Below are 24,283 nucleotides of genomic sequence, written 5' to 3'. Positions count from 1 at the left end.
TCATTGCTTGACCTCTAGGGCCCTGGGCTCGTCACTAACATCTGGAAAGATTCTGTGCCCTTCTGTCTGCTCAGACGTCTGCCATTCTGTCCTGTCCCCACCTTCTGTGCTCCCTCACTAAGATGGCTCTTTCCTCTGATGGGTTGTGAACAAGCTCAGGTTCTTTCATCTTCCTTGAACTTGCAGCTGCCACTGCCCTGTTCCCCCTCTTCTTTTCATAGACAGCCTTCTCAAACTGGTGGCCAGAGAGAGAGGTGAAGATCCAGGTGAGAGAGGAGTCAGGAAAGCCACAGGACGGGTCAAGGTCAGATGCTGCCACAGTGGTTCCCAGAGTGTGATCTCTGGACCTGCCGCATTAGCATCACCTGGGAACTTGTTAAAAGTGCAAGTTCTTGGGCCCACCCCAGACCAACTGAAGAGGAAACTCTGGGGTGGGCCAGCCATCTGTTTTAACCAGGGCACCAGTTGATTGTGATACAGCCTAAATTTTGAGAACCACTGTGCTACAGAAAGGTCAAGTGAAAGGTGGGCCAGAAGTCCCCACTGGCGTTCCTAATTGGACAGTTCTTTGTTTCCCTCATTTGCTCCCTCAGTCCTGTGCAGTCTTGCTTCTGTCCCCAGTGCTTCAGTGAAAGTGCTGGAAGTCGGCAGGACCTCCCTCCTGACTCCTGGTGCTGCTGTGAGCACTGATGATGGGAAGAGCCCTGGGCCCCTCGGCAAGAGTTCTGGGTTCTGTTCCAGCCTCCTCCTCTTAACCAGCTGGGTGACTTAACCAGTCTGGGTCCTAGTTTCTCATTTGTTAACCCAGAGAGTAAGATTTGCTAATCATTAAAGGATCTCCTCCATCAGGTCTAAGGTTTTTTATTTGCTTATAAACATTTATGCATTTAAAATGTATAAATTGGCTTATATGTATTTACTTGTTACTCTTTTGTTAGCCGTTCAAATTTAAGCATGTTATCTCTGGTTACCAAAACTTTGAATCTCCAGTATATATTTCAATCCCATAATAATGGAGCCAGTTTATTAATAGGGGCTGTGCTGTGGGGCATTGACCGACCTTGCCAAGGAGCCTGACACCTTCATTTCAAACCCATCAATGGGGAGACAGCCAGCCCTGATGCAGAACTTGTGTTTGTGGTTTGATCAGAACCTCCTCCTTTGCCTAAGGAACACAGCCAAGTTTGAAATCCTTCTGTTGGGTGATTCCTTCTCTTTTTGCTGGCACCTGCATGCAGTCACCAGGCCTGTTGATTTCCCCTCCGGCCTCTCTTGCATCCATTTACTCCTTTCCTTTCACACTTCCCCCTCCATCTCCCTGTCTTCCATTTAACAGATGGTTTCTGAGTGCCTGCTGCTTGCTAGGTAATGCAACAGTAGGTCTGGAGGTAAACTGTGAGCACAGAGGGAGAGAGAGGCAGATTGCTTGACACTCGAGAGCACGGCTGGCAAACCTTTTCTGTAAAGGATCAGGTAGGAAATATTTTAAACTTTGTGGGTCATGAAGCCCCGACTATTCGACCCTGCCATAGCAATATGGAAAATAATGGGGTGCGTTTTTTCTAATCAAAGCCTAGGCAGTGGGCCGGATTTGGCCCATGCATTATAGTCTGCCAGCCCTATTGTGGAGATTGACGTAGGCCCTAAAAAATACACAATAAAAAATGTGTGTGTGTCTTTCTGTGTGTATATCAAGTTGTGATAAATGCTATGAAGAAAATAAAGCAGTGTGAAGGGAATGAGGCAGGCTGGGGTATGTGTGTAAGGGGTGTTCTTTTTCACATAGGCTGCAAGAGGAAGCCCCTTCACCTGGAGAAAGTGTGGGGACAACTGCAGAACATGTGGTGGGAGAGGTTTTCTGGTTCTGGGAAGCCAGTGCAGTGGCCCTGGCATGACCATGTGGTAGGCTCGTTCAGGGAACAGCAGGGAGGCTGGACTGGCTGAGGTGAGCCAGGGCGAGGCTGGGCTGTGGCTCTGGGACAGCTGCCAGGGGAAGAGCTGGTAGGAGTTCACCAACAGACAAGAGAGGAAGGCCTTCCAGAGAGAGGAGGTAGCCTGTGGGAGGGTCTGGGGCATGAGAGAAGACAGTCTGCTTAGGGGAAGGAAGAGATTTGGTTTGGCTGGGGAACAGGTTAGATGGGATATTTGGGAGTGAGGGGCGCGGAGGCGTTGGTAACTTGGCTTTGAATATCATACCAAGAAGGTTTGACTTTATTTGTGGGCAGGTTTTTTGGGAGAGGAACACTGTCAGCATGTGTATTAGAAAAGGGGACAGGAGGGCAAGAGGCGGGGACGTGGGCTGGAGGAAGGATGAGGACGTGACCTGAGACCCAGGGGATGGAGAAGAGGTGATGTGTTCAGGAGTGACCTTGCACTTGGCCCAGTGGAGTCCTTTTCTGTCTCTTTATGTGCCCCGTGCCTTCCTACAGTGGTGTCTTTGTTCCTGCCATTTTCTCCTGCAGGAATGCCTGCTTCTGACCTTCACTTGCAAGGAGTGGCCCAAAGGCTTCCTTCTCTGAAAAGCCTGCCCTGATTATGCTCATGAAACAGTCCACTGCCTCCTCCCAATTCTCATAACATCTTCTTCCTGGCAGTTATTTTTTTTAAATAAATAAATAAATAAATAAATTTATTTATTTTTGGCTGCATTGGGTCTTCGTTGCTGTGTGTGGGCTTTCTCTAGTTGCAGTGAGCGGGGGCTACTCTTCGTTGTGGTACACGGGCTTCTCATTGTAGTGGCTTCTCTTGTTGCGGAGCATGGGCTCTAGGCACACAGGCTCAGTAGTTGTGGCTCGTGGGCTGTAGAGCGCAGGCTCAGTAGTTGTGGTGCACGGGCTTAGTTGCTCTGCTGCATGTGGCATCTTCCCGGACCAGGGATCAAACCCGTGTCCCCTGTATTGGCAGGCGGATTCTTAACCACTGCACCACCAGGGAAGTCCCCTGGTAGTTTCCTTACAACAGGTCTATTTGTTTACATGCTTTCACCAATTCTTAGGTATTTTCACATTCTTGAGGGCAAGGGATACTTTATTGATATTGGGGTCTTAGGATATAGTATAGTGGGGAATATGAACTCTGGAGGTTTGCTGTCCCACCACTTACTGTGGCACTGTACGTGAATGGCTTTGCTTCTCTAAGTCTTCAGTTTCTCATCGGTGAAAGGAGGTAGGAGTATTATCAGTCTCACAAGGCTCCTGTGATAACTGAGATACTGCATGGAAGCACTTAAAACAGAGTCTGCTCTTTTTTTTTTTTTTTTTTTTTTTTTTTTGCGGTACGCGGGCCTCTCACTGTTGTGGCCTCCCCTGCCGCGGAGCACAGGCTCCGGACGCGCAGCCTCAGCGGCCATGGCTCACGGGCCCAGCCGCTCCGTGGCATGTGGGATCCTCCCGGACTGGGGCACGAACCCATGTCCCTTGCATCGGCAGGCGGACTCTCAACCACTGCACCACCAGGGAAGCCCGTGTCTGCTCATTTTAAGTGTTCAGTAAATGTGTCAGTTATTAGTAGCATTACTGTTATGTTACATTAGTACTTAACACAGTGCCTTGAATATAGTAAATGCTCAAAATCATTGGTCAACGGAGGGAATGTGGTCCAGATAGAGTCTGTGCTAGATGGATACAGACCAACCCAAATTGTGGCAAAGCTTACTAAAACGGATCAGTTAGGTCTGTACTAAGATCAAATTATAGGCTTTAAGAGAAATTTAAATATAGTTAGATATCTTAGAAAGTTAGAGGAAAAGCAATAAATTCTCATTCCTGTGTGAGTGAAAAATCTCAGTATACATGCATCATCAGTATTAATGATCAAACGTTCTTGCATCTTACAAAATCTGCACGTGACAGGTTTGAAAGACAAATATTGAGGGATAATAATGTCAACAATGCATACTGCTTCCGGATTGAGAGAGCTAGCCTCTGTGCTTGGCCGGGAGACCAGTTAGGAGGCAGCTGCAGTAGTCTAGATGGCTCCGACTGGGTGGTGGTGGTGGAGATGGAGAGCTACGAACAGATTTGCGTCAGGAGATCTTGTCCTGATTATCACAGTGTCTGGCTGGTATAATGGGGTAAAATGAACCATCTGAGAAATGCTAATTTGTGGGCCTGGGTTAATAGACTTGAATATCTAGAAGCATCCAAACCTATTTGAGTGATTATATCATATTCCTCATTTCCTTTGGTTGTATAGATCTGGTTTTTTTAAAAAAAGAAAAGTTTCAAACAAAAAGTAGTGGTGATATTTTTCTGCCTATAAATCTATATTATGTTTACCTTTTCCTGGTTAAAGACAATAGATTAATTCTTTATAAGACTGAAAAGATTTCTAACTGCTGAGGAAGGAGTGTCCTTCTGTGAGTTTGGTGCTTGGGTGAATTCAGACTCTAGTGGAGGTACCTTTGGTTTTCTGCCTTTCAGTGATGGAGATCTTCCCCCTGCTCTCAGGTCCACCGTGCAGGGCCTTGATCGGATCCAAACAAGGCATCCCGTGTCCAGGCCCCTTGTGCCCAATCAGTGCAAAGCCACCCTGGCTTTTTTTTGTGATGACAGAGTAGTTCTTCTTGTGCTACTTAAACTTAATGGAAATGAAAAATCCCATTCTAGGCCGGAATTTAGTAGTATGTTTCCTAAGGTTGTCACGAATGCTTTTTGCAGTTCTTTTCTCTGTCAGAATTTAATGTTTGGCTTTGTCCAGTGGGGTGTCTGTGGAACACTCACACCCCTCATCTCTTACTTTTCATTTTCTTAGACTCACTGTTAATCATGCTTTGTGGTCCTTGAGATGACATGAAGTGGGTGCTGAGTAAGCTGTTTATGTATACCTACAGGGGAAACCGATGGTAACATCATGGGGTGTGCACGTAGGATAATTCAATGTGATACCCCTCCTCGCTGATCAGGGGCCCCGGCAGGCAGCTAGGTTGCCAGAGAAGCATTTATGCAAAAGCCGAGCTGGTGACATGTCCTGGAAAGAGTGGGATCAGAATTGCTGTCAATATGTAGCAGTCGGAGGGAGACTCCCTTAACAGCGTGTAAGTGGAGGAGAGAGAGGGGGAAGAAAAGAGGACCAGAGGAAGTCAAGCAGTTTGGGGAAGACACATCTTCCCCTTGTGGCCAAGCTATCCATTTCTGAGAACAGGGAGTGCAAACATAGTATCTTGGATCATCTCTGCTTTGTCTGTCTGTGTGTTTGTTTAATATTCATCAGCACCCCGTCTCCTGGGGTTTGGTGTCACAACCATTATCCTTCCGTCTGAGGCTGGCTGCAGCTTCCCGTGGAGACCAGCAGTGAGGCTCCTTAATCGGCTGGTGGGGTCAGCAGGGCTGACATGCACATTCCTATCATTTTCCCATCCCCCCTGCTCCATGTCTCCCCCCACCCCCATATATTTCCTAGAGGGGAGGGCCCAGCAGAACCAGGAGGAATTAGGGGTCTTGCTTGGGAAATGAAACCTGCTCAGGGATGTAGCTCCTTAGCGAGAGGCTCATTCCCAAAGTGATATACTTCAAGCTTTTCAGGGATGCCTCCATTTTATTATTATTATTATTATTATTTTTTGCGGTACGCGGGCCTCTCACTGTCGTGGCCTCTCCCGCTGCGGAGCACAGGCTCCGGACGCGCAGGCTCAGCGGCCATGGCTCACGGGCCCAGCCGCTCCGCGGCATGTGGGATCTTCCCGGACCGGGGCACGAACCCGTGTCCCCTGCATCGGCAGGTGGACTCTCAACCACTGCGCCACCAGGGAAGCCCCTATTATTATTATTTTGAAGTGTGGTTGATTTGCAGTATTGTGTTAGTTTCAGGCATTAAGCTGATGGAGGGAAAAACAGTCCTGCAGTTAGGGCTCCTGCTCAGCAAAGTGGCTGCTAACGATTTGAGTATTCTTAGCATTTGCAGGAGTTGGGAACTCGATAGTGTTAAGAACAAACATGACTTATGCTTAAATATCAGTACCCACCATCTCCCTGTTCTTCCTCTACCACATGCTGTGATTGATCTGAGCCTATGAAGAACCTTTCCCCAAACCTTGAACACTAGTCTCTTTATTGGTATGTTGTGTTGCCTTTTTTTTTTTTTTAAGATGTTGGGGGTAGGAGTTTATTAATTTATTTTTTTTAATTATTTTTTTGCTGTGTTGGGTCTTCGTTTCTGTGCGAGGGCTTTCCCCAGTTGCGGCAAGTGGGGGCCACTCTTCATCGCGGTGTGCGGGCCTCTCACTATCGCGGCCTCTCCTGTTGCGGAGCACAGGCTCCAGACGCGCAGGCTCAGTAGTTGTGGCTCACGGGCCTAGTTGCTCCGCGGCACGTGGGATCCTCCCAGACCAGGGCTCGAACCCATGTCCCCTGCATTAGCAGGCAGACTCTCAACCACTGCGCCACCAGGGAAGCCCTTTTGTGTTGCTTTTAAAACAGTAAAGGAAGAAAGCCTTTCACTGTTTGTAAAGAGCCACAAAGTACATAAGCAAAAGTACAAAAATAATCATGTGCTTTTTAAAAAATAGGTCAATTTTTAAAAAGCTATAGTTCTACTGTATCTGTGTATGTTTTCAATTCCTAACTTTAACTGTACTATTGGTAATCCATGTTATTCTGAGAGGGGCTTAAAATATAGCTTGGGGTGTCAGTCAAATATGAGACTTATTAGGAAAGAAAGAATGTACAAAGAAAGAGAAATGAAAGACAACCAGAAGTGGAAAAAGAGTGCCTGGACTAGGGAGTGAAAGGGTGATTTCAGAGAGGGCCTGGTGTCATTCAGGAGCAGGAGTGCCCACATCTCTTGTAGTGCAGAGTTTTATTACAGATGTTATTTTTATTTATTTATTTATTTATTTATTTATTTATGGAAGTATAGTTGATTTATAGTATTGTGTTAATTTCTGTTATACAGCAAAGTGATTCAGTTATACATACATTCTTTTTTATATTCTTTTCCATTATGGTTTATCATGGGATATTGAATATAGTTTCTCGTGCTATACAGTAGGACCTTGTTGTTTATCCATTCCATATAAAATAGTTTGCATCTGCTAACGCCAAACTCCCAGTCCATCCCCCGCCCCACCTGTCCCCTTGGTAACCACAAGTCTGTTCTCTATGTCTGTGAGTCTGGTACAGACTTGAAAAAATAAAAACCCATAAGCAGTTATTTCATGGAAGACCTTGTCACACTGAAATGGTCCTGGCTGGTCCCTAAGCCAGATGATTACTCCAAATAACAGAAGTGGTACCACCCCACCTAAGGCTGTGTGTCAGCAAGAATGGTTCAAGAGTAAAATAAGTTGATGAGATGGTTTGGAATCTAGAGCTAAAACCAAGAAGACTGTTTTACTTTTCACCTTCTTAAGATTTTGGAATTAGAGCTTCAGAGGCTGAACTCTTGTAATGTTGTACCTGCCTCCTTGAGGATAGAAGTGGAGGTCACGAATGTCTTTGCTTTCATTCCTGCTCCCACAGACCAGATCCCTTAGGTTTCTTCAGTTTCTGTTCCCAGTTCACCTGTTTTGAGAAGGAGCTGCTTGGTAGCATCCTGTTCCTTAATAAGAAATACTTGCTGTGATTCTAATGCCTGTTGGCAGTCGCCTGGACGGCTCAGGGTTGGAGGTGAAGGATCAGTATTTTGAAAAAGCAATCCAGGCCGTTCTCACATGTACCCAGAAGCAGGTACCCCTTGGGTACCATGGACAGCAGATCCTCTGTTGAGTTAGCTTCCCCCCAGCTGCTACTGCCCACGTTGGTTGGGGGACTGGTGGGTGCTTATTCCTGAGGGCTGAGACCCTTTGCCTGCCAACTCCTGTGGCTGTGCTTGCAAAGATCTGCTGACCCAATGCCAGAGTGGAGGCTGACAGCTTTGCTCTGATGAGACTTGGTCAGGATGCAGCAGCAGTACCCAGAGGGCCCTGCCCAGGTGGCCCTAGCCTGTTGCCCTCTGCTGCTCTGGCCCTGGATTCCCAGTATTTCTTTGGTTCAACACCCCAGTGGGAAGCAGGACATACCAGCCCTCTGAAACCCCAGGGAACCCTCACTTACCCAGTGCTGGGGGATCCCAAGCACGTGTGCCCACTGCCTATTATAAATAAGGAAACCAGGAAGCAGAGTTAGCCTCCAGTTTGGGGCCATTTGTCTGGTGCAGCAGATCAACACATCTCACTGTTTCATGTGTAAAACCAGCAGATATGAGTAGTTATAAAGGGGGATGGAGCGGAAGTAATATTCTTCAGCGATGGCTGGGCACCAATTTGGGACCGGATTCTTGGCATGCATTGATCTTCACAGCAAGCCTGTGAGGAAGGTGGAGTTTTTTCCTTGTAGAAGAAGCAGCTGAGCCCAGAGGGCTAAGGAAGTTCTCCAAATGTCCATGAGTATTAAGTAGTGGGAAGTGGAATTTGGGCTTGGGTGTGTTGACGCAGAGTCAGTGGCTTTCCTGCTATGTTGGTTTAAGGATTTGTAAGAATAGAAAGGTAGCTCCTTAGCGTGTTGAAAGATGACTTCCCTTACTTAAAATAGTTTGTGGACATAAACAAAGTACACAAGGTCAGAATCTTGAACCAGCACAGCAGTTTATAGAATGAAGAGTAAAAGCCTCTCACCCTGTGCACACCCCATCCTGCTAACTGCTCTCTCTGAAGGTAATCACTATTAATAATTTCTTCCAAATCTATATAAAATATACATATGTTGACACTTACTGATACATAGACGCACAAGTGTTAGGCCTTTTTATTTCTACCAAGAGAGTATACTCTACACGTTGGCAGCAGGTGTGAGCATGGACTGCATAGCCAGGTGGCCTGGGGTCAAGTCTTGTTTCTTCCTACCACATATAAGGCATAGTTACTCTCTGCACTTTAGTTTCCTCATCTCTAACATAAGTTGCTCTGATCAAATCGGATAATCTTAAGAATGGAACAATTCCTGGTGCGTAGTAAATGCGGGATGAAGGTAAGCTGTTTATTACTTGGCATCATCCTGGTTTTTTTTAAAAACTTAAAAAATAAGAGATCTACATCTATTCTTTTTTTCACCTAAAAAATAAATGAATTTAGGCAAGCATCAAACTGTGCCCTTATTATCTTACAGTGCTGCAGAGCCTGGTTAGCGTAGAGCATGCTGTGATTGTGCATAGGCTAGCATTTTATGAAAGGAGCGACACCATGACTGTATATGTGGTGCTTTGTGCTTTTCAACAGCTTTCAGGTAGGTTTTATTTGATCTTCCAAACCAGCCCATGATGTGGGTTGGGCAGGTGTTATTAATGCATTTTGCCGGTGAGGAAACTGAGTGTGACCGTGATTCAGCAGACTTGCCTTAGGTCACACAGCCTTGCCTGGAGCTCTGAAGATGCCCAGTACTCTGCCTCCCTTTGATGTTGCAAATGGTCCCGTGGGCCACCCACTGTGGGAAAGTCCTCTCACTTTCAGCTGAGGAGGGGGTCGGGGTGCTGAAAATATCACCCGTGGTGGGATAGGTCTGCTCAGATTCATCTACACTCTCATTTTCCTGTAGAGTGACACCCAATTTCAGGCTGGTCCCTGGGATTGGAGATGCAGTGTGTGGGGTCACTGAACAGATAAAATCAGGAAAGCGGTGTGATGCAGTTGTGCAGTGAAAGGAACAATGAACCAGAAGGCAGGAAATGTGGTCTCAGTGTCTTCATTGTTTAAAATGAGGCCTTGGTATTAGTTCTCCAGGTTTACAGATGAGGATTTAGGGCTGGAGAGGTTAAGGGGCAGCTTTCGGTCACCCACCTAGTTAAGATCAGAGCCAGGACTAGATAGGGAGGGTCTGTCATAACAGAATTAGTTGTCAGGACTGTCAGAACCCTTTTGCCAACCCAGGGAACCCGCTGTCAGCAGTTGTGTTCCTTTATCAAGAAAAGCTTCAGTATAGTGCTGTCCAAAAAAAATATAATGTGAAATACGTCGATAATTTTAAATTTTCTAGTAGGTACATTTAAAAAGTTAATTTTAATAACGTTTTATTTAATCCAATATATCTAAAATATTATTTTGACATATAGTTAATATAAAAATTATTCTGTTTTTATATTGTCTTCAAAATCCAGTGTGTATTTTATACTTACGGCACCTCTCAATTTGGACCAGACACATTTATTCAATAGCCACGTGTGGCTGGCGGCTACCCTATTGGATGCATAGCTCTCAGGGGATAGGGGCTGCTTAAATGCACATTGTTCAAGTTGCTTTGAAACAGAGACCATGGCTCTTGGCCCTTGTCAACATTTCCCTGTGCATTTTAGTTAAACTCCCTTAGAGTGGAGAAATTGGATGAACTGTGCTTTAATAAGTGCCACAGAAAAATTTATCTGTAAGACCTGTGATTTAGGAGTTGGTGATTCACATCTTTTAATACATTTGTATTTCCTTCTAATGTATTAACTGTTTTACCACCCCCCCCCCAAAAAAAAAAATCCAAGGAATTGAGAAGTTTTATTAGGTGCTTTGCTACTTGAGGATTAATGAGTTAAGTATTAAAATTTCAGAAAAAGTCAATGGTACAATATAGTTTGAATGATGAAAATTTGATTTTCTTGAAACTTTTTAGGGGAATATTGGTTGCTTACAAAGTGCTTACAAAGTGACCAGCATTTTAAATGAGTGGGATATACATTGAGCAGTTAGGAGAGTTGGATTCCAGTCTCAACTCTGGTTATTACTCAATTCTGGGGCAAATTCTTAAGTTAGCTCTATTTCATTACTTTATAACAAAATCCAAAATCACTTCATTTTTTAAAAAAACAGTTTAGATACAACCATTAAAATAGTTATCAGATACACAACCCTTTTCTGCACGAGGACTATCAGATACATAACCTTTTCTGCAGTAAACAACTCTTTATTCGCAATATTATTTCTTTGGGAAACTTGAATTCAACTAAGATTATTTTGATTTATAGGATCTTTCTCTCCTAATATTTTACAGCATCTTTTTAAAGGACTATAACTTGCCCAAATGTTAGAAATAAAATGAAGATATGAAGAAGAAATAAAATAAACTGATAGTGGAGACTGCACGTAATTAAAAGTTGTAGAACTGCAATGACCATGAAGGGTGGATTGACTGGACAGCCAGACCCCACTTCGAATCCAATGCTTGCCTGTCCTCCTTTCCTTTCCTATCTTTCTTTCTGTATCCAAGAGTAGTTATTGATTGTTCACTATATTCAAAGTGCTTCTATTTACAGCTGAAGTTTGCAGCTTACAATTTCTATTAAATAGAAAAATGTCTTACTGAGTAGGTACAGATAGTGTTGACATTTTCTATCCTTAAAAGGAGCTTTAGAAGATATTTATTTCTTAGAATCATTAAATTTAAACATGGAGGGTCCTTCTTTAAAAAAGCCATGTTTACTCCATAATATGTTGAATTTCTTTTCTTTAAGGAAGCCTTTTCTAATTATTCTAGCCAGAAATACTGTCTGCTCTTCTGAGCCTTAACATCATGTTCAGGAAGGACCATGACCATGAGCCCTTCCTCAGGTGAATATCTCAGCTTCAGCACTTAACTGGTTCCATGGCTTTGGCAAGTCACTCAGCTGACCTTCCTGAGCCTTAGTTTCCCCATATGTAAAATTGAGGCTGCTCCTGACTTATGCGCTTGTTGTGAGGGTTAAATGAGATATTGAAAGTCTCTAGCACAGTGTATGGTAGATGCTCAGTGAATGTTTGTTGAGTGAATAGATAATTGATTCTGTGATCCTGTTAGTGCTCTATTGCCTCTGAAGATTTTTGGTTGACTGTAGAACTTACATGGTGTAGGTGTGTAAGTGGCTTTAGTCATTTGGTTGATTCTTAAAAGTGGAGAGCAGGGACAAGAAAAAGGAAGTCGGGATGAAAACAAAGGAGACAGGGTGAGTTGAGAGCACCAGCCTTTGCACTGTGAACTGCTGTACATCACATACTGTTCAGGAGTGCTGAGGTAAGAACACTAAATGAAATAACAGGGCACTGGAACAAGACCCTGTCTTTAGAGGCATGGTGAGTAGAAAGCTTTCAATGACTAAAGCCAATGTGTAAAACTATTTTTTTTTTTTTACTTCTGTTCTGATAGTATTCCCCCACCCCCCTTTTTTTATATATATCTTTTTCAGAAATTTGAGATGAAAAGAAACAATTATTTTGAATTACCCCTTGGCCAGTAATACCAAGGGGTATTGCCCCTTCTATGTTTTATTGCCTCTTCTATGAAACTGGGAGGGCCCTGTTTGATGAAGGGACTCCAGTGAACAGCTTTTATGCTGTCTCTGTGTAGACCTGGCTGTTCTCTTGATAACCCCCTGGTGGTATTTCCTTCTGGTTGGGGGTTAGGCACGGCTTTCAGGAGGACTGGCGGCACTCACCCTTGCCTAGATTTTGGATAAGTGTAAGTTCACAGAGAAAGAGGCAGACAGTGTGGGTTTCCAGAGGATTCAGTCTGCAGTTTTTGTTACATATTCATTGACTGCCAGAGCCGGAAAGGATCTTTATACAGTTCAGTGATCTCATTTCGCAAATGAAGAAACTGGGACCCTGCGTGGTTAAGCAGCCTGCCCGAGGTTCAGTGAGTCAGGAGCAGAGCTGGATAAAACCCAGGTCCCTGAGTCACCTTCAGCTGCCTCTGAACACTGATCTGTGCTGTTCTCTTGCCAAGGAATGACCTCCCTACCACCTTTTCTTTTCTTTTTCTTAGATTTTTTTTTTTCCTTTTTTTTTTGCGGTACGCAATTCTCTCACCGCTGTGGCCTCCCCCGTTGCGGAGCACAGGCTCCAGACGCTCAGGCTCAGCGGCCATGGCTCACGGGCCCAGCCGCTCCACGGCATGTGGGATCTTCCCGGACCAGGGCACGAACCCGTGTCCCCTGCATTGGCAGGCAGACTGTCAACCACTGCGCCGCCAGGGAAGCCCTCTTAGATGGTTTTGAAGTTACAAAATTTGAAATTCTGAAATTTGAAATTGCAAAAGTAAAACATACTGTTCTAATAAATTTAAAAAATGTAGAGATGCATAGAGAAAAATTTAATAATTCCTCATCACCCACTTAAAACACAACTCTACTTTTGTAAGTAAAATATCTTATGAATATCACTTCAACTTAGCACATATTTATTCAACCCTTTTTAATTGTTGCATAATTTCTTATTTTGAATGACTATGGTTTATTCAATAATTCTTCTGTTGGTGGCCATGCAGGTTGGGGGATTTTATTTTGCCACTCTCAGTGTGGCAGTAAACATCCTTGACTATATAGCTGGTGCTTTTCATTTCCATAAAATAGATCCCCCAGAGTCAGATGGTTTGTTTTAAGGGTACCTGTGATAGCTGCTGTCTGGTCACTTTTCAAAAGATTGTCACTCCTTCACCACTCACATTTATCATCCTAAATGCTACATGTGTTTTTATTCTTGCCATCTATTTTTAATTTATCATTTATTATACTTTGTTGTTGTTTGCTCTTCTTTTCCTTTCTTTTGCTCCATGGTCACATTCCTGCTCAGTTCTCTACCAACCTCATCATTAACATGGACATTCTTTGCTTGTTCTTCCTTTTAGTGGTTCTTTTCCCACTGGATACTTCCAGAGCAGCTACAATTAAAAATTCTATATTAACATACAAAAATTAAATAATAAATATCCCCCCACCTTGGGTTTTACCTAGACAGGTTAGAATTTTTTATTCTCATCTGTTAAGTTTCTTCTTATTGTATGTCTCTTAATAAACATTTAAATTATAAACTCTAAATTCCAAGTCATAGTAGCTTCATCCCGTTACATTGTGCCACTTCCCCCCTCTTTGTCTTGCCCATCTTGAGGTCTCTGTCTAGTTAGAGCACATCTTCCAAGATCTCCTCAGGTTGAGTTCATTGGTTAAGTAGCTTCTTACTTTCCCATATTCAAGAAAGGGTTTTTGTCTTCCCTGACAGGTGAAGAACAGCTTGTTTGGGCTTCTTCTCTCAGTAGTCCCTCTTTAAGTGTGCTCTAGTTTTCAGTATTGCAGTTGAGAAATCTGATGCTAATCTGATCCTTCTTCCTCTGTAAGTCCTCTGTTCAACTTGTTTGAGTAACTATATGATTTCCTCTTAATCTTGATTCTCTGACTGCTGACTCTGAAAAGACTGCAGAATAACCTATAGATAAAGAAAAGCCAAGTTTAATGCTTATGGCAGTGAGCGGGACCATGACACTGACTGAGTGTTTCAGAGGAGGGAGGACAGAGATGGGGGATTTATGAGGTTCGTTAAGGTCTGGTTTGAGGCAGGCTGTTCAGTGCAAGGACATAGAATTAGACCAAGTTTTTGATAAAACAGTTTAAGAGCGGTGGGCTAAGTAAGGGATATTTACTCTCATAAGGATTAGTTGAGCTGTCTGTTGTTTAAATAAATGGGTTTTGGAAAGTTCCTGAACCAATAAAATTATTTATAACTTCATCTTCCTGGGTAAGGGTTTCCTGAAATAGTGAAGTCATGTTAATGAACACAGTAAGATGTGTGGTTGCGGATGATTTTCCTTCTCAGTTTAAGTATTTCACAAGCCTAGGCATGTGTCTTTTTTATTCCTCATTAATGCTGCCTGAGCTTTCTGTGAGCCCTCTCAGTCTAGAGAATTATCCCTTTTCAGTTCAGGGAGGTTTTCTTTTGTTTTGTCCTCTCCCACTTTCCCTTCCAATTTATTTCTTTTTTGTTTGTTACTGTTTCTCCTTCTCCAGGAAAACCTGTTTTCTGCATGTTCTGTCTTCTGGATATGTCTTCCATTTCTCTAGTATTTTCACTTATGCTTGTCTGATCTTTCAGAACACTGAATGTTCTCAGTACTGATCATGCCCTTTTCCATTGTGTCTTTTGAAATTTTAATTTGATTTTAAAAGGCCTTTTTTGGTGTGTTCTAATAGTATCCCTTTGAAAATCCCTGTTGCCTTTTCTCCCTTATTTTCTTTGTTTTTTTTATAGACACTGTTTTAGTTGTTCATCTTGGTCTCCCTCACTCAAGTGGCTTGAGACTTCTTACTTGGGCTGTAATTTTTCTTTGTCTTTTAATGGATGCCTTGTCCTCAGACAGGCTAAGAGGGCTCTTGGGCCATGGTAAATCAAGTACTGGAAGATAAAAGTGCGTGTGTGTGTGATAATGGATGAGTATAAGCCATCAAACTGGGACCCATCAACTGAGGTATTTGGAGGAGATGATTTGGTCCTTGAGTGGTTTAAGTCACCAGTACAGTGACCCTTGATGTCTGCTGGCGTCAGTAGGGTGAGACAGCCCCTCCGAAGACCAGTCACAATGTCTTTCCAAGTAGAACCAACTTAGATTTCTGGCCAGGTCATTTTAGGGAGCTTTAAAATCTGTGGTTAACCCAGGTGGGTCCTTTGGCTCTGATACCGATTTTAAGAAACTCTCCCTAGGAGTTTTGAGAGAATTCTGGCCTCACACCTCTTCTTTAGCTTTCCCAGTACAGTGTGAGGGCGTTTTGGAGCACAGGTTCTAGAGCCAGACAGCCTAGGTTTTAATCCTGTCTCTGTCTTGTACTGTCTGTGTGCTCTTACTTAACCCATGGGTTCTAATTATCTTATCTGTAAAGTGAGGAAAATAATAATGTCTATTTCCTTGAGTTGCTATGAGGATTAAATGAGTTTCCCCTTTATGGAAAGATGTGGTGTTCTTAGAACAGTGCCCAGTGCATGGCCGATAGTAAGTGTCGGCTACAGTATCATCTCCAACTCACAGGGCGGCTGTGAGCATTGAGCTTGTATATGTAAAGTACTAGTATGTGCCATTAAGAATTAGTGTTAGCAGTTTTGTTGTTTTATGTGATTTTGGCTTATATGACTTTGAATTATTATGACATAATAAAATATTACCAAAGCTTCACTTTATCTTTTAAATTTGGAATTTCCCCCCAATTAAACAAATTTCATAAAAACTCATATAATCTTAAAGTTGAGAGGCTGAGTGAATTCTTAACAGTGTAAATTCAATTACCCCTCACCCATAGATGCAGTTAACATTTTACCACATAGGTTTTATCATTATTTTTTCTCTCTCTTACTGAACCATTTGTGAGTAAGTTGAAAACATGACTTTTTACCACTGAATGCCTTAGTGCAAATTACCTACAAACAAGGACCCTCTACTGCATAATCACGGCACAACTGTCAGCATCAGGAAATGAGATACAGTCTGGCTGTTTAATCCAAGGCCTCGTTCAAATTTTGTCAGTTATCCCAATATTTTCCCCTTTAGAACAAAATAATCCAATCCAGATTATTCATGGTATCTTGCTAACATGTTGTTTAACTCTCTTTCAGTCTGGAATGGTTACTCAGTACTTCCATGACCTTATTATTTTTGAAGAGACTAGGCCAGGTGTTTTGTATGGTATCCCTCAATTTGGGCTTGTCTGATGTTTCCTCAGTATTAAATTTAGCTTAAGTATCTTTGGCAGGAAAGACACAGAAGTGGTGCTATATTTGTTGCATCCTTTCAGGTGGTACATGGTGTCAATTTGTCTCACTATTGGTAAAATTAACTTTGTTGGTTTGACTGCCAGGTTTTTTCCACTGTAAAGTTTCTCTTTTATCCTTTGTAATAAATATTTTGTGGGGAGATATTCTGAGACCTTGTAAAATATTCCATTCCCCTTCTGACTTTTCACCCACTCATTTTAGCATTGCTGATGATTCTTCACTGGATCAGTTATAAGTTGGCATTTTATTATAAAAAACATTTTCTCTTCTGTTTATTCATTAATATGTTTGTATTTCACATGGACTCAGGGATTCCTCTCAGAGTATTATAATCTGATGTTTTCCCTTATATTGATGTTCAAATTGCCCCAGATTTGACCAGTAAGAGTCCCTTCAAGCTAACACCTGTATTCTTTTGAAAGGACCCCATCATTCTTTGAGCACTCCATTCCTTTCTGGTAATAAAAAAGCATTTTAGGCCTTTTACTTCCCTGTCCCAGCCTTGAATCAGTCTGTTTTCAAAGGAGTAGAGGATGATATTTAGAAACCAAAGATCTAGGCACCAGGTTGGTCCTTGCTATCTGGGTGTCACTGCTCCCATACATTCTCAGGGGGCAGGTCTAGAGGAGTGGGGTGCGTATACATACCCACCTATGTTTATCTGAACATACTAAGTCATGTACTCATATTGGTACCTCCATGTCCACAGTTTCATTTTCTCGTTTTTGTAACTCCCTTCTCTAACAGATGAAACCTGGCTCCTGTTTTTCACCGTATACTTACTTATTGCTTAATTCCTCTGTGTGTAACCAGCCTGCCAACTCTGGCCGCTGCCTTCCTCAGCGGCCATCCCTACTCAGACAACTGTCTGGCTCAACGTCCAGCCGCACCAGATAACCACTACGTATCCCTAACAAGTATTGAGGAAGGGACCCTAGTGGCTTTTCAGTGGAATGTTTCAGTTATTCAGGAAGGAAGGGAGAGGAGGAGGATATAATTTCTTCCACCCCTCTAAGTGTTTGAGACATGAAAGTAAAAGTCATCATTCATTTTGGGGTTATGCATTTTAAATCTGATACCACTTTGTGGTTGTACTGTGGAGTCACAGCTGCATGTATGGCTCAGTTATAATGGAAATGTAGGTTATATGATAATTGTGCAATGTGAATAGAATAAAATAAATGCATGTAAAATAGAAAAAAAACCCTACAAAAAGTACAAAAGCCTAATCTACTTTCTAATACCAGATAAGAGCTAAGTTATAAAACAAGAACAGTATAGTAAGTTACAAGAAGAGTTTGGGTGTCCTGTACAAGTCATACTGCCTGGCACATGATGTATTTAAAGCTGATGGAAGAAAGGTGATCCGCTCTATCCAAACATATATAGGTGTACCTTGGAGTTATTGTGTGTTGGGTTCCAGACTACCACAATAAAGAGAATATTACAATAAAGTGAGTCATGTGAATTTTTTGGTTTCCCATTGCATATAAAAGTTATGTTTACACTATACCATAGTCTATTAAATGTCCAATAGCATAAAGTCTAAAAAAATGGACATACCTTAATTAAAAAATTTTTTATTGCTGAAAAATGCTAACCATCATCTGAACCTTCATCAAGTTGTAATCTTTTTGCAGTATAACATCGAAGATCACTATGACAAATATAATAATAATGAAAAAGTTTGAAATATTCTGAGAATTACCAAAATGTGACCAGAGGCATGAAGTGAGCAAATGCTGTCAGAAAAATTGTGCCGATAGGCTTGCTTGATGCAAGGTTGCCGCAAACCTCCACATTGTAATAGACTTAGAATCTGCAAAGCACAATGAAGGGAAGTACATTAAAATGAGGTATGCCTGTAATTTGAAACATTCCAGTGAAGATGAGTTCAGCAGAGGAAAAAAAAGAATATAACAGGTATAGAGAGAGATCAGGAAGTGAAATATGGTAGATTGTCTACAAAGATGACCACCAGCAATTCTTCCAGTCACTCCCTGTACCTTTATGTCATTCCTCCTTTCAAGAGATGGAGTCTCTTTCCCTTACCTTTCCATCTGGGCTGCCCCTGTGACTGACTTTGACAGGTAGGGTGTAGCAAGAGTGATGCTCTGCTGGGCCTGGGCCTTGAGAAACTGGGCACTGTCTCTTCTTGCTCTCTCAGAGCCCCCAGTCACCATGTAATGAAGTCAGACTGCCTTGCTGGGAGAAAGGCCTCGGAGCAGGAGAGACTGTGAGGTCGGGGAGAGAGGCCCCGCCAGCCCCCAGCCATTCCAGTCACCTGAGGTGAGATGTCACTATTTTTTTTTTTTTTTTTCCTGCGGTACGCGGGCCTCTCCCTGCTGTGGCCTCTCCCGCTGCGGAGCACAGGCTCCGGACGCGCAGGCTCAGCGGCCATGGCTCACGGGCCCAGCCGCTCCGCGGCATGTGGGATCTTCCCGGACCAGGGCACGAACCCGTGTCCCCTGCATCGGCAGGCGGACTGTCAACCACTGCGCCACCAGGGAAGCCCCGAGATGTCACTATTGAATGAAGCCATCTCAGGTACTTGAGCCTACAAGAACCTCTTTAGCCAACAGCAGACAGAGCAGACACTAGCTGTCCCTTCTGAGCCCTGCCCAGATGGCATAATCATGAGCTAACTGTGGTGGTGGCTTGAAGCCACTAAGTTTGGAGGTGTTGGTTACACAGGAATAGATAGAAACATTAAAGTCTGAGAAAAGTTCATCAGTGTGAACAAGCTTTTATGTATGAAAACCATAGGTAGTAACTTTAAAAAGTAAACACATTTTAATTCCTTCACCTAAAGTGAAGGTAACTCATAGTCAAAAACCTTCAGATGGGGGACTTCCCTGGTGGTGCAGTGGTTAAGAATCCACCTGCCAGTGCAGGGGACACAGGTTCGAGCCCTCATCCGGGAAGATCCCACATGCCGTGGAGCAACTAAGCCTGTGCACCACAACTACTGAGCCCATGAGCCACAACTACTGAACCCGTGTGCCACAACTACTGAGCCTGCATGCCACAACTACTGAAGCCTGTGCACCTAGAGCCTGTGTTGTGCAAGAAGAGAAGCCACCGCAGTGAGAAACCTGCGCACCACAACGAAGAGTAATCCCTGCTCACCGCAACTAGAGAAGGCCCACGCTCAGCAAGGAAGACCCAACGCAGCCAAAAATAAATAAATTAGTTAAAAAAACAAAAACCTTCAGATGGTGGTTAACAGTACTTGGTCTGAGAAGCAATTACCATTGGTGCCTGAGGAGTGTCTCCTCCATTGCCCCTGCTTTACCTTATCCTAACGGGCCAGAGCTAAAAAAAAAAAAAAAAAAAAAATTGACGTCGTTTCTGCTTTCCCAGAGAAACTGAAATCTATTATGTCAAAAATATTAAATAAAAGCATAGTGAATTTTTATAGGCTTAACATTAAAGAATTTTTCAAAGGGTTCATTTCCCCTTTGTGAAGGAGTAAGCTGTTTGTGTGGAACGTAATAGTTATCATTCTGTGCAGCTGGTAAAAACCTGCCTTTCTGGTTTGTAATGTCATGTTAATCTGCAAAGGTGTTGTTACTCATTTGAAGAATCCTTTGTTCTGGTTGAAAGCCTCACTGATGGTATTTTCAAATAAACTTATCCTGCCTACGAGTCTTTCTCTGTGATTATAAGCCTCTTGTAGCCCCATTCTTTCCAGAATGTTGCTAGGATGTCCGTAATGAAAGTAATCTATTTCTCTATTTGCTGAGATTTAAGTGGCATATAATTTACTATCCAGTAGTATGTCACAGGCATTTATTTACTTTCATTTGAAAAGTAAATTAATAAATTGTAACATTTAAATGAAGTTTTTCTGAATGGAGTTATAAAAAGTCAGAAGCTTCCTTTATTTCTTTATTTTCTTCTTAACTGCCTCATATCCAATCTTTTTTGTTTTCCTGATGATGGAAATCTAAATTCTTGTCAGATTTATTTTATTGCATAAAGAAAACTGTATCTTTATATTTGATGTATAAAAATTGAATATCAGGCCTCTAATTTTTTTGTATCTTACAAATTTCAAATGTAAGATACTTAAAAAAAAGTAAGATACTTACACCAACGTCATAGTCTATTAAGTCTTTTGAAATTATATTAACACTGAAACAAATGTATGTTTTTCAAATTAAACATAAACTAAGTAGCTTTGAATCAGTGGTTATACTGAGGTCAGCAGGATAACTGAATCCATCCATCTTTCTTCACTCTCATAGGTTTGATTGGTCAAGAAAAATGGAAATCTTCATTGAGAGACAGGAAGAGAAGTTTAATTCACAGGCCACCATGTTTCCAATACTGCATCTTTCTCTTCCTTGTTTCTTGGCCCTTAGTATTTATTCAGTGAACTTTCGGGGGGTCTTACTGTGTATGGATTATCAGACTGACATGGAAAGGAAGTGGTGTGTAATGTTCAGCACCTGCTTTCAAAATGTCTATATATTGGTGGCAAAGTTAAGAGAAGTATCAAATGGCTTTAATAAAGGCAGAATAGTGTAAGTCTCAGAGAAGGACAAAAGTAAGACACTTTGTAGGTCTAATGGAGGCCGAGGTCATAATGAGGTTAAGGGGATATGGACAGGCTTTATGGAGAAGGTGGTATTTGCACTTGGTCCTGAAGGATAAGTGGGGTTTTGATGAGGACAGAGAGGAGGGAAGATGTTCCACAAAAAGGGCACAGTACAGACAAGCCAAGATGCGGGGAGACCTCATGAAATTACTTTTCTGTTATTTGTGTTGGCACTCAACTCATTCTCTCAAAAGTCTCATTAGTGGATGTTCCTTATCTGTCTATGACAACATTTTATTCATTTTCCAGAAAATCCTTGGGCATGTTGCCAAGTGCTTTGGTTGTACTTATGTCTTATTTTGTAGCATCTTGTTGATTTTCTCATTTTGGCAGAGATTTCTTCTAGAAATGGTCAGAAAGACTTGGAATGGTGCTAAATACAATCACATTCATGAGTTTCCTTTGCCAAACACCGAAAGAAGTAAAGTTAAGAAATAAGTTTATATTAAACTTCAGGTGAAACGAACCATCTCCCTTGGAAGTGAAGCCTGTGTCTCAGCGTTTCAAGGACTGGGGGCACTTGGCCTCCACGCTGGTAATATGATGGCCTAGAATAGTTAGGTCTGCCTGCTCAAAGGGCTAGGGAAAAATTCAGATTAAAAAGTCTTAAAGTCACTGTTTTGAGGGATGGGAGCGTGAATTGTTGGTGTAAACGTGGTCAGAATGTTGACAGCTCACCATCGTAGTGCTATCTTCTCTCTCCACATTTTCCTTACTTAATACCTCATAGCACATGAGCCAAATCTGCAAAATAACTATAGCTGTGAGGAAGAAAAAGATAATGACTAGTTCCTACTTGGCATATTTTTTCTTAAAAAAATTTTTTTGCTCAAATAAGACGTGCATAGTTACTAGACAAATGTACAAAAAAGCTTCTGAAAACCAAGTCCTTCCTTGTCTCACTTTCTAGAAGTTTCTTATCGCTCCATAGCCCCCCCGGCTTCTTCAGGTTTCTGATAGGCCAGTCACCTGCTTCCTCCATCAAGGTTCTTGGTATTATATTCCAGGTGTGTCTGACTCTCCTATGGCAGTCTTTTTTTTTTTTTTAATTTTTTATTATTATTAAAAAACTTTAAAAAGAAATTTTGGCTGCATTGGGTCTTCATTGCTGTGCGTGGGCTTTCTCTAGTTGTGGCGGGTGAGGGCTACTCTTCATTGTGGTGCACCGGCTTCTTTTGTTGCGGAGCATGGGTGTGAGCTTCAGTAGCTGCAGCACGCAGGCTCTTAGTTGCGGCACGCGGGCCACAGGGTGTGTGGGCTTCAGTATTTGTGGCATGCGGGCTCAGTATTTGTGGCTCGAGGGCTCTAGAGCGCAGGCTCAGTAGTTGTGGTGCATGGGCTTAGTTGCTCCACAGCATGTGGGATCTTCCCGGACCAGGGATCGAACCCCTGTCCCCTGCATTGGCAGGCAGATTCTTAACGACTGAGCCACCAAGGAAGTCCCTCCTCTGGCATTCTTATTAGTGTACTTCTTCCATCTTATAGATATTAATCACTTGCTGGCATGTAAGAGGTACTCAATAATTGTTTGAATGAAGTCATGTTTCTTTCATAATATCCTTGATGATATTTTCTTGTCCTTTTCTAGTAATAAATCCTGGACTGGCCTTTTCCTTGCCCAGTGTGTTTCTAGTCTGTTCTTTGGCTCTCATGTCAGTTCTCTATCAGTTCTTAATTTCTTTATTCAAGGATGATTTCTTCAGAACCTGAAGACTTTCAACTCAAACTGCAACATATAGCCCACAGGCAGTCTCTGTGAAGAACCCATGTGAAGAATGAAATTATCCATAAGTGTAAAAGCAGAAGACATCCCATTGGAATACAACTGAGGGGGAGGGGGACTGAAAGGGGTCAGTCAGTGTAGGATGGGCAGAAATGTGAGCTGGTGGTGTCACCCTGCCCCAGTAGCTAATGTATTGCTGGCATTCCAAGCTTTCTGAGTCTTGTCATATTGCAGTATAACAGATGAGAAGTTAAGCGGTTTTCATGTACATGTTTGCTTGAAGAAGTGACAGAACTATAGTATTTCTGAGGTCCACCTGGCTCTGTTCCAGGCATGTGTGCAGACACACCTGTAACATACAGAAAGCTGTAGAGGGAATCATGAAACATCATGTTTTTTTCTTAGGTCAGCTCTGGATTCATTGCATAACACTGCATGCTTTCCTTGTGGTTTCTCTGTAGAGGATAACATATGCTAAAGGCTAATATTTGTAAAGTATTTTCAGCACCAGATTCTATATAAATGCACAACTGTCACAGAGGATCAACAGACTTACGTTCTGGTATTTTTCCAATGATAGTTTTGGAGACGGTGATTCTTGCATGAAATTTTTGCAATCTCCATAGACTTTCCAAACTTCTAAGATGGTTTTCCAAGCTTGCCTTTGTGTATTTTCTTCATAAGCAGGGCATTTTATCTTTTTTTATGCTTTAAAATGTTTTTGTATAAAGACAGCCTTGATTTAGATGTATATTTTAAAAAATCTGCCCTGTTTCAGTGCTGTAATTTCAGGCATAATTCATTCCTCTTTTTTTCATGAAGCACTTTTTTACCTGCTTGAGATAGAAGGATTAGGTGGAGTTCTGTGGCACTACCTGTTTCTGTCTGTGCCTGGATAGGAGAACGGACCCAGAGGGGAAATGAGATCAAGGTGGAACACTGGCTGGTATGCCAGCCTTCCAGAACTATTTTGAATAGGAAAGATACAGGTGCATTTTCCAGAACCACCTGAAAAATCGGCTGGTCTCAGTTGGCCAAAAATTGTTTGAGAAAAATTTCTGAGATGAAAAGGCAAATGTAAAACAATTGAAGGTGAAAACCGTAGCCCAGAACATGGGCAGGAGAACCATGGGAGGGCGTAGGGATGGATTAAGGATTGCTTCAGGTTTAGTGGCTGTGGATATTAGGATGAGGAGAAGACCCAAGCAACTGTCAGGTGGTATCTGTAGAGCCTGCAGTGGAGAAAATCAGTTGCTTTCCAATAGATTAACAATAGCCAGTCAGAAAGTATAGTATAACAGTAAAATGATAAAAAAAAAAAGCTAAGAATAAGCCTGTATTAGTTTTCTATTGCTGCATAACGAATTACCACTAATTAGTGGTTTAAACATACTCCTATTGGTTATCTCACCATTCTGAAGGTCTGAAGTCCAGGACGGCATAAGTGGGTTCTCTTCTCAGGCTCACAAGGCTGAAATCAAGGTGTTGGTCAGCTGATCTC

General features: G+C 42.4%; 1 protein-coding gene across 1 annotated transcript in view; it reads left to right on the top strand.

Moving 5' to 3' along the window:
• Window positions 1-8,929: 8,929 nt before the first annotated feature.
• Window positions 8,930-24,283, top strand: part of EPB41L4A (erythrocyte membrane protein band 4.1 like 4A) — a gene marked incomplete at both ends in the record, with an annotated part of 179,736 nt that continues 164,382 nt past the window's right edge. Inside the window, 3 exons of the mRNA XM_079701588.1 lie at window positions 8,930-8,942; window positions 9,081-9,197; window positions 12,469-12,560. Of these exons, the coding sequence (XP_079557714.1) occupies window positions 8,930-8,942; window positions 9,081-9,197; window positions 12,469-12,560 (222 nt within the window). The remainder of the gene's footprint in view (window positions 8,943-9,080; window positions 9,198-12,468; window positions 12,561-24,283) is intronic.

Source organism: Hyperoodon ampullatus (assembly GCF_949752795.1).
Source record: "Hyperoodon ampullatus genome assembly, chromosome: 4".
Classification (NCBI taxonomy): Eukaryota; Metazoa; Chordata; class Mammalia; order Artiodactyla; family Ziphiidae; genus Hyperoodon; species Hyperoodon ampullatus.
Note: the sequence above shows the minus strand (reverse complement) of the source record. Positions and strands in the feature narration are given on the sequence as shown.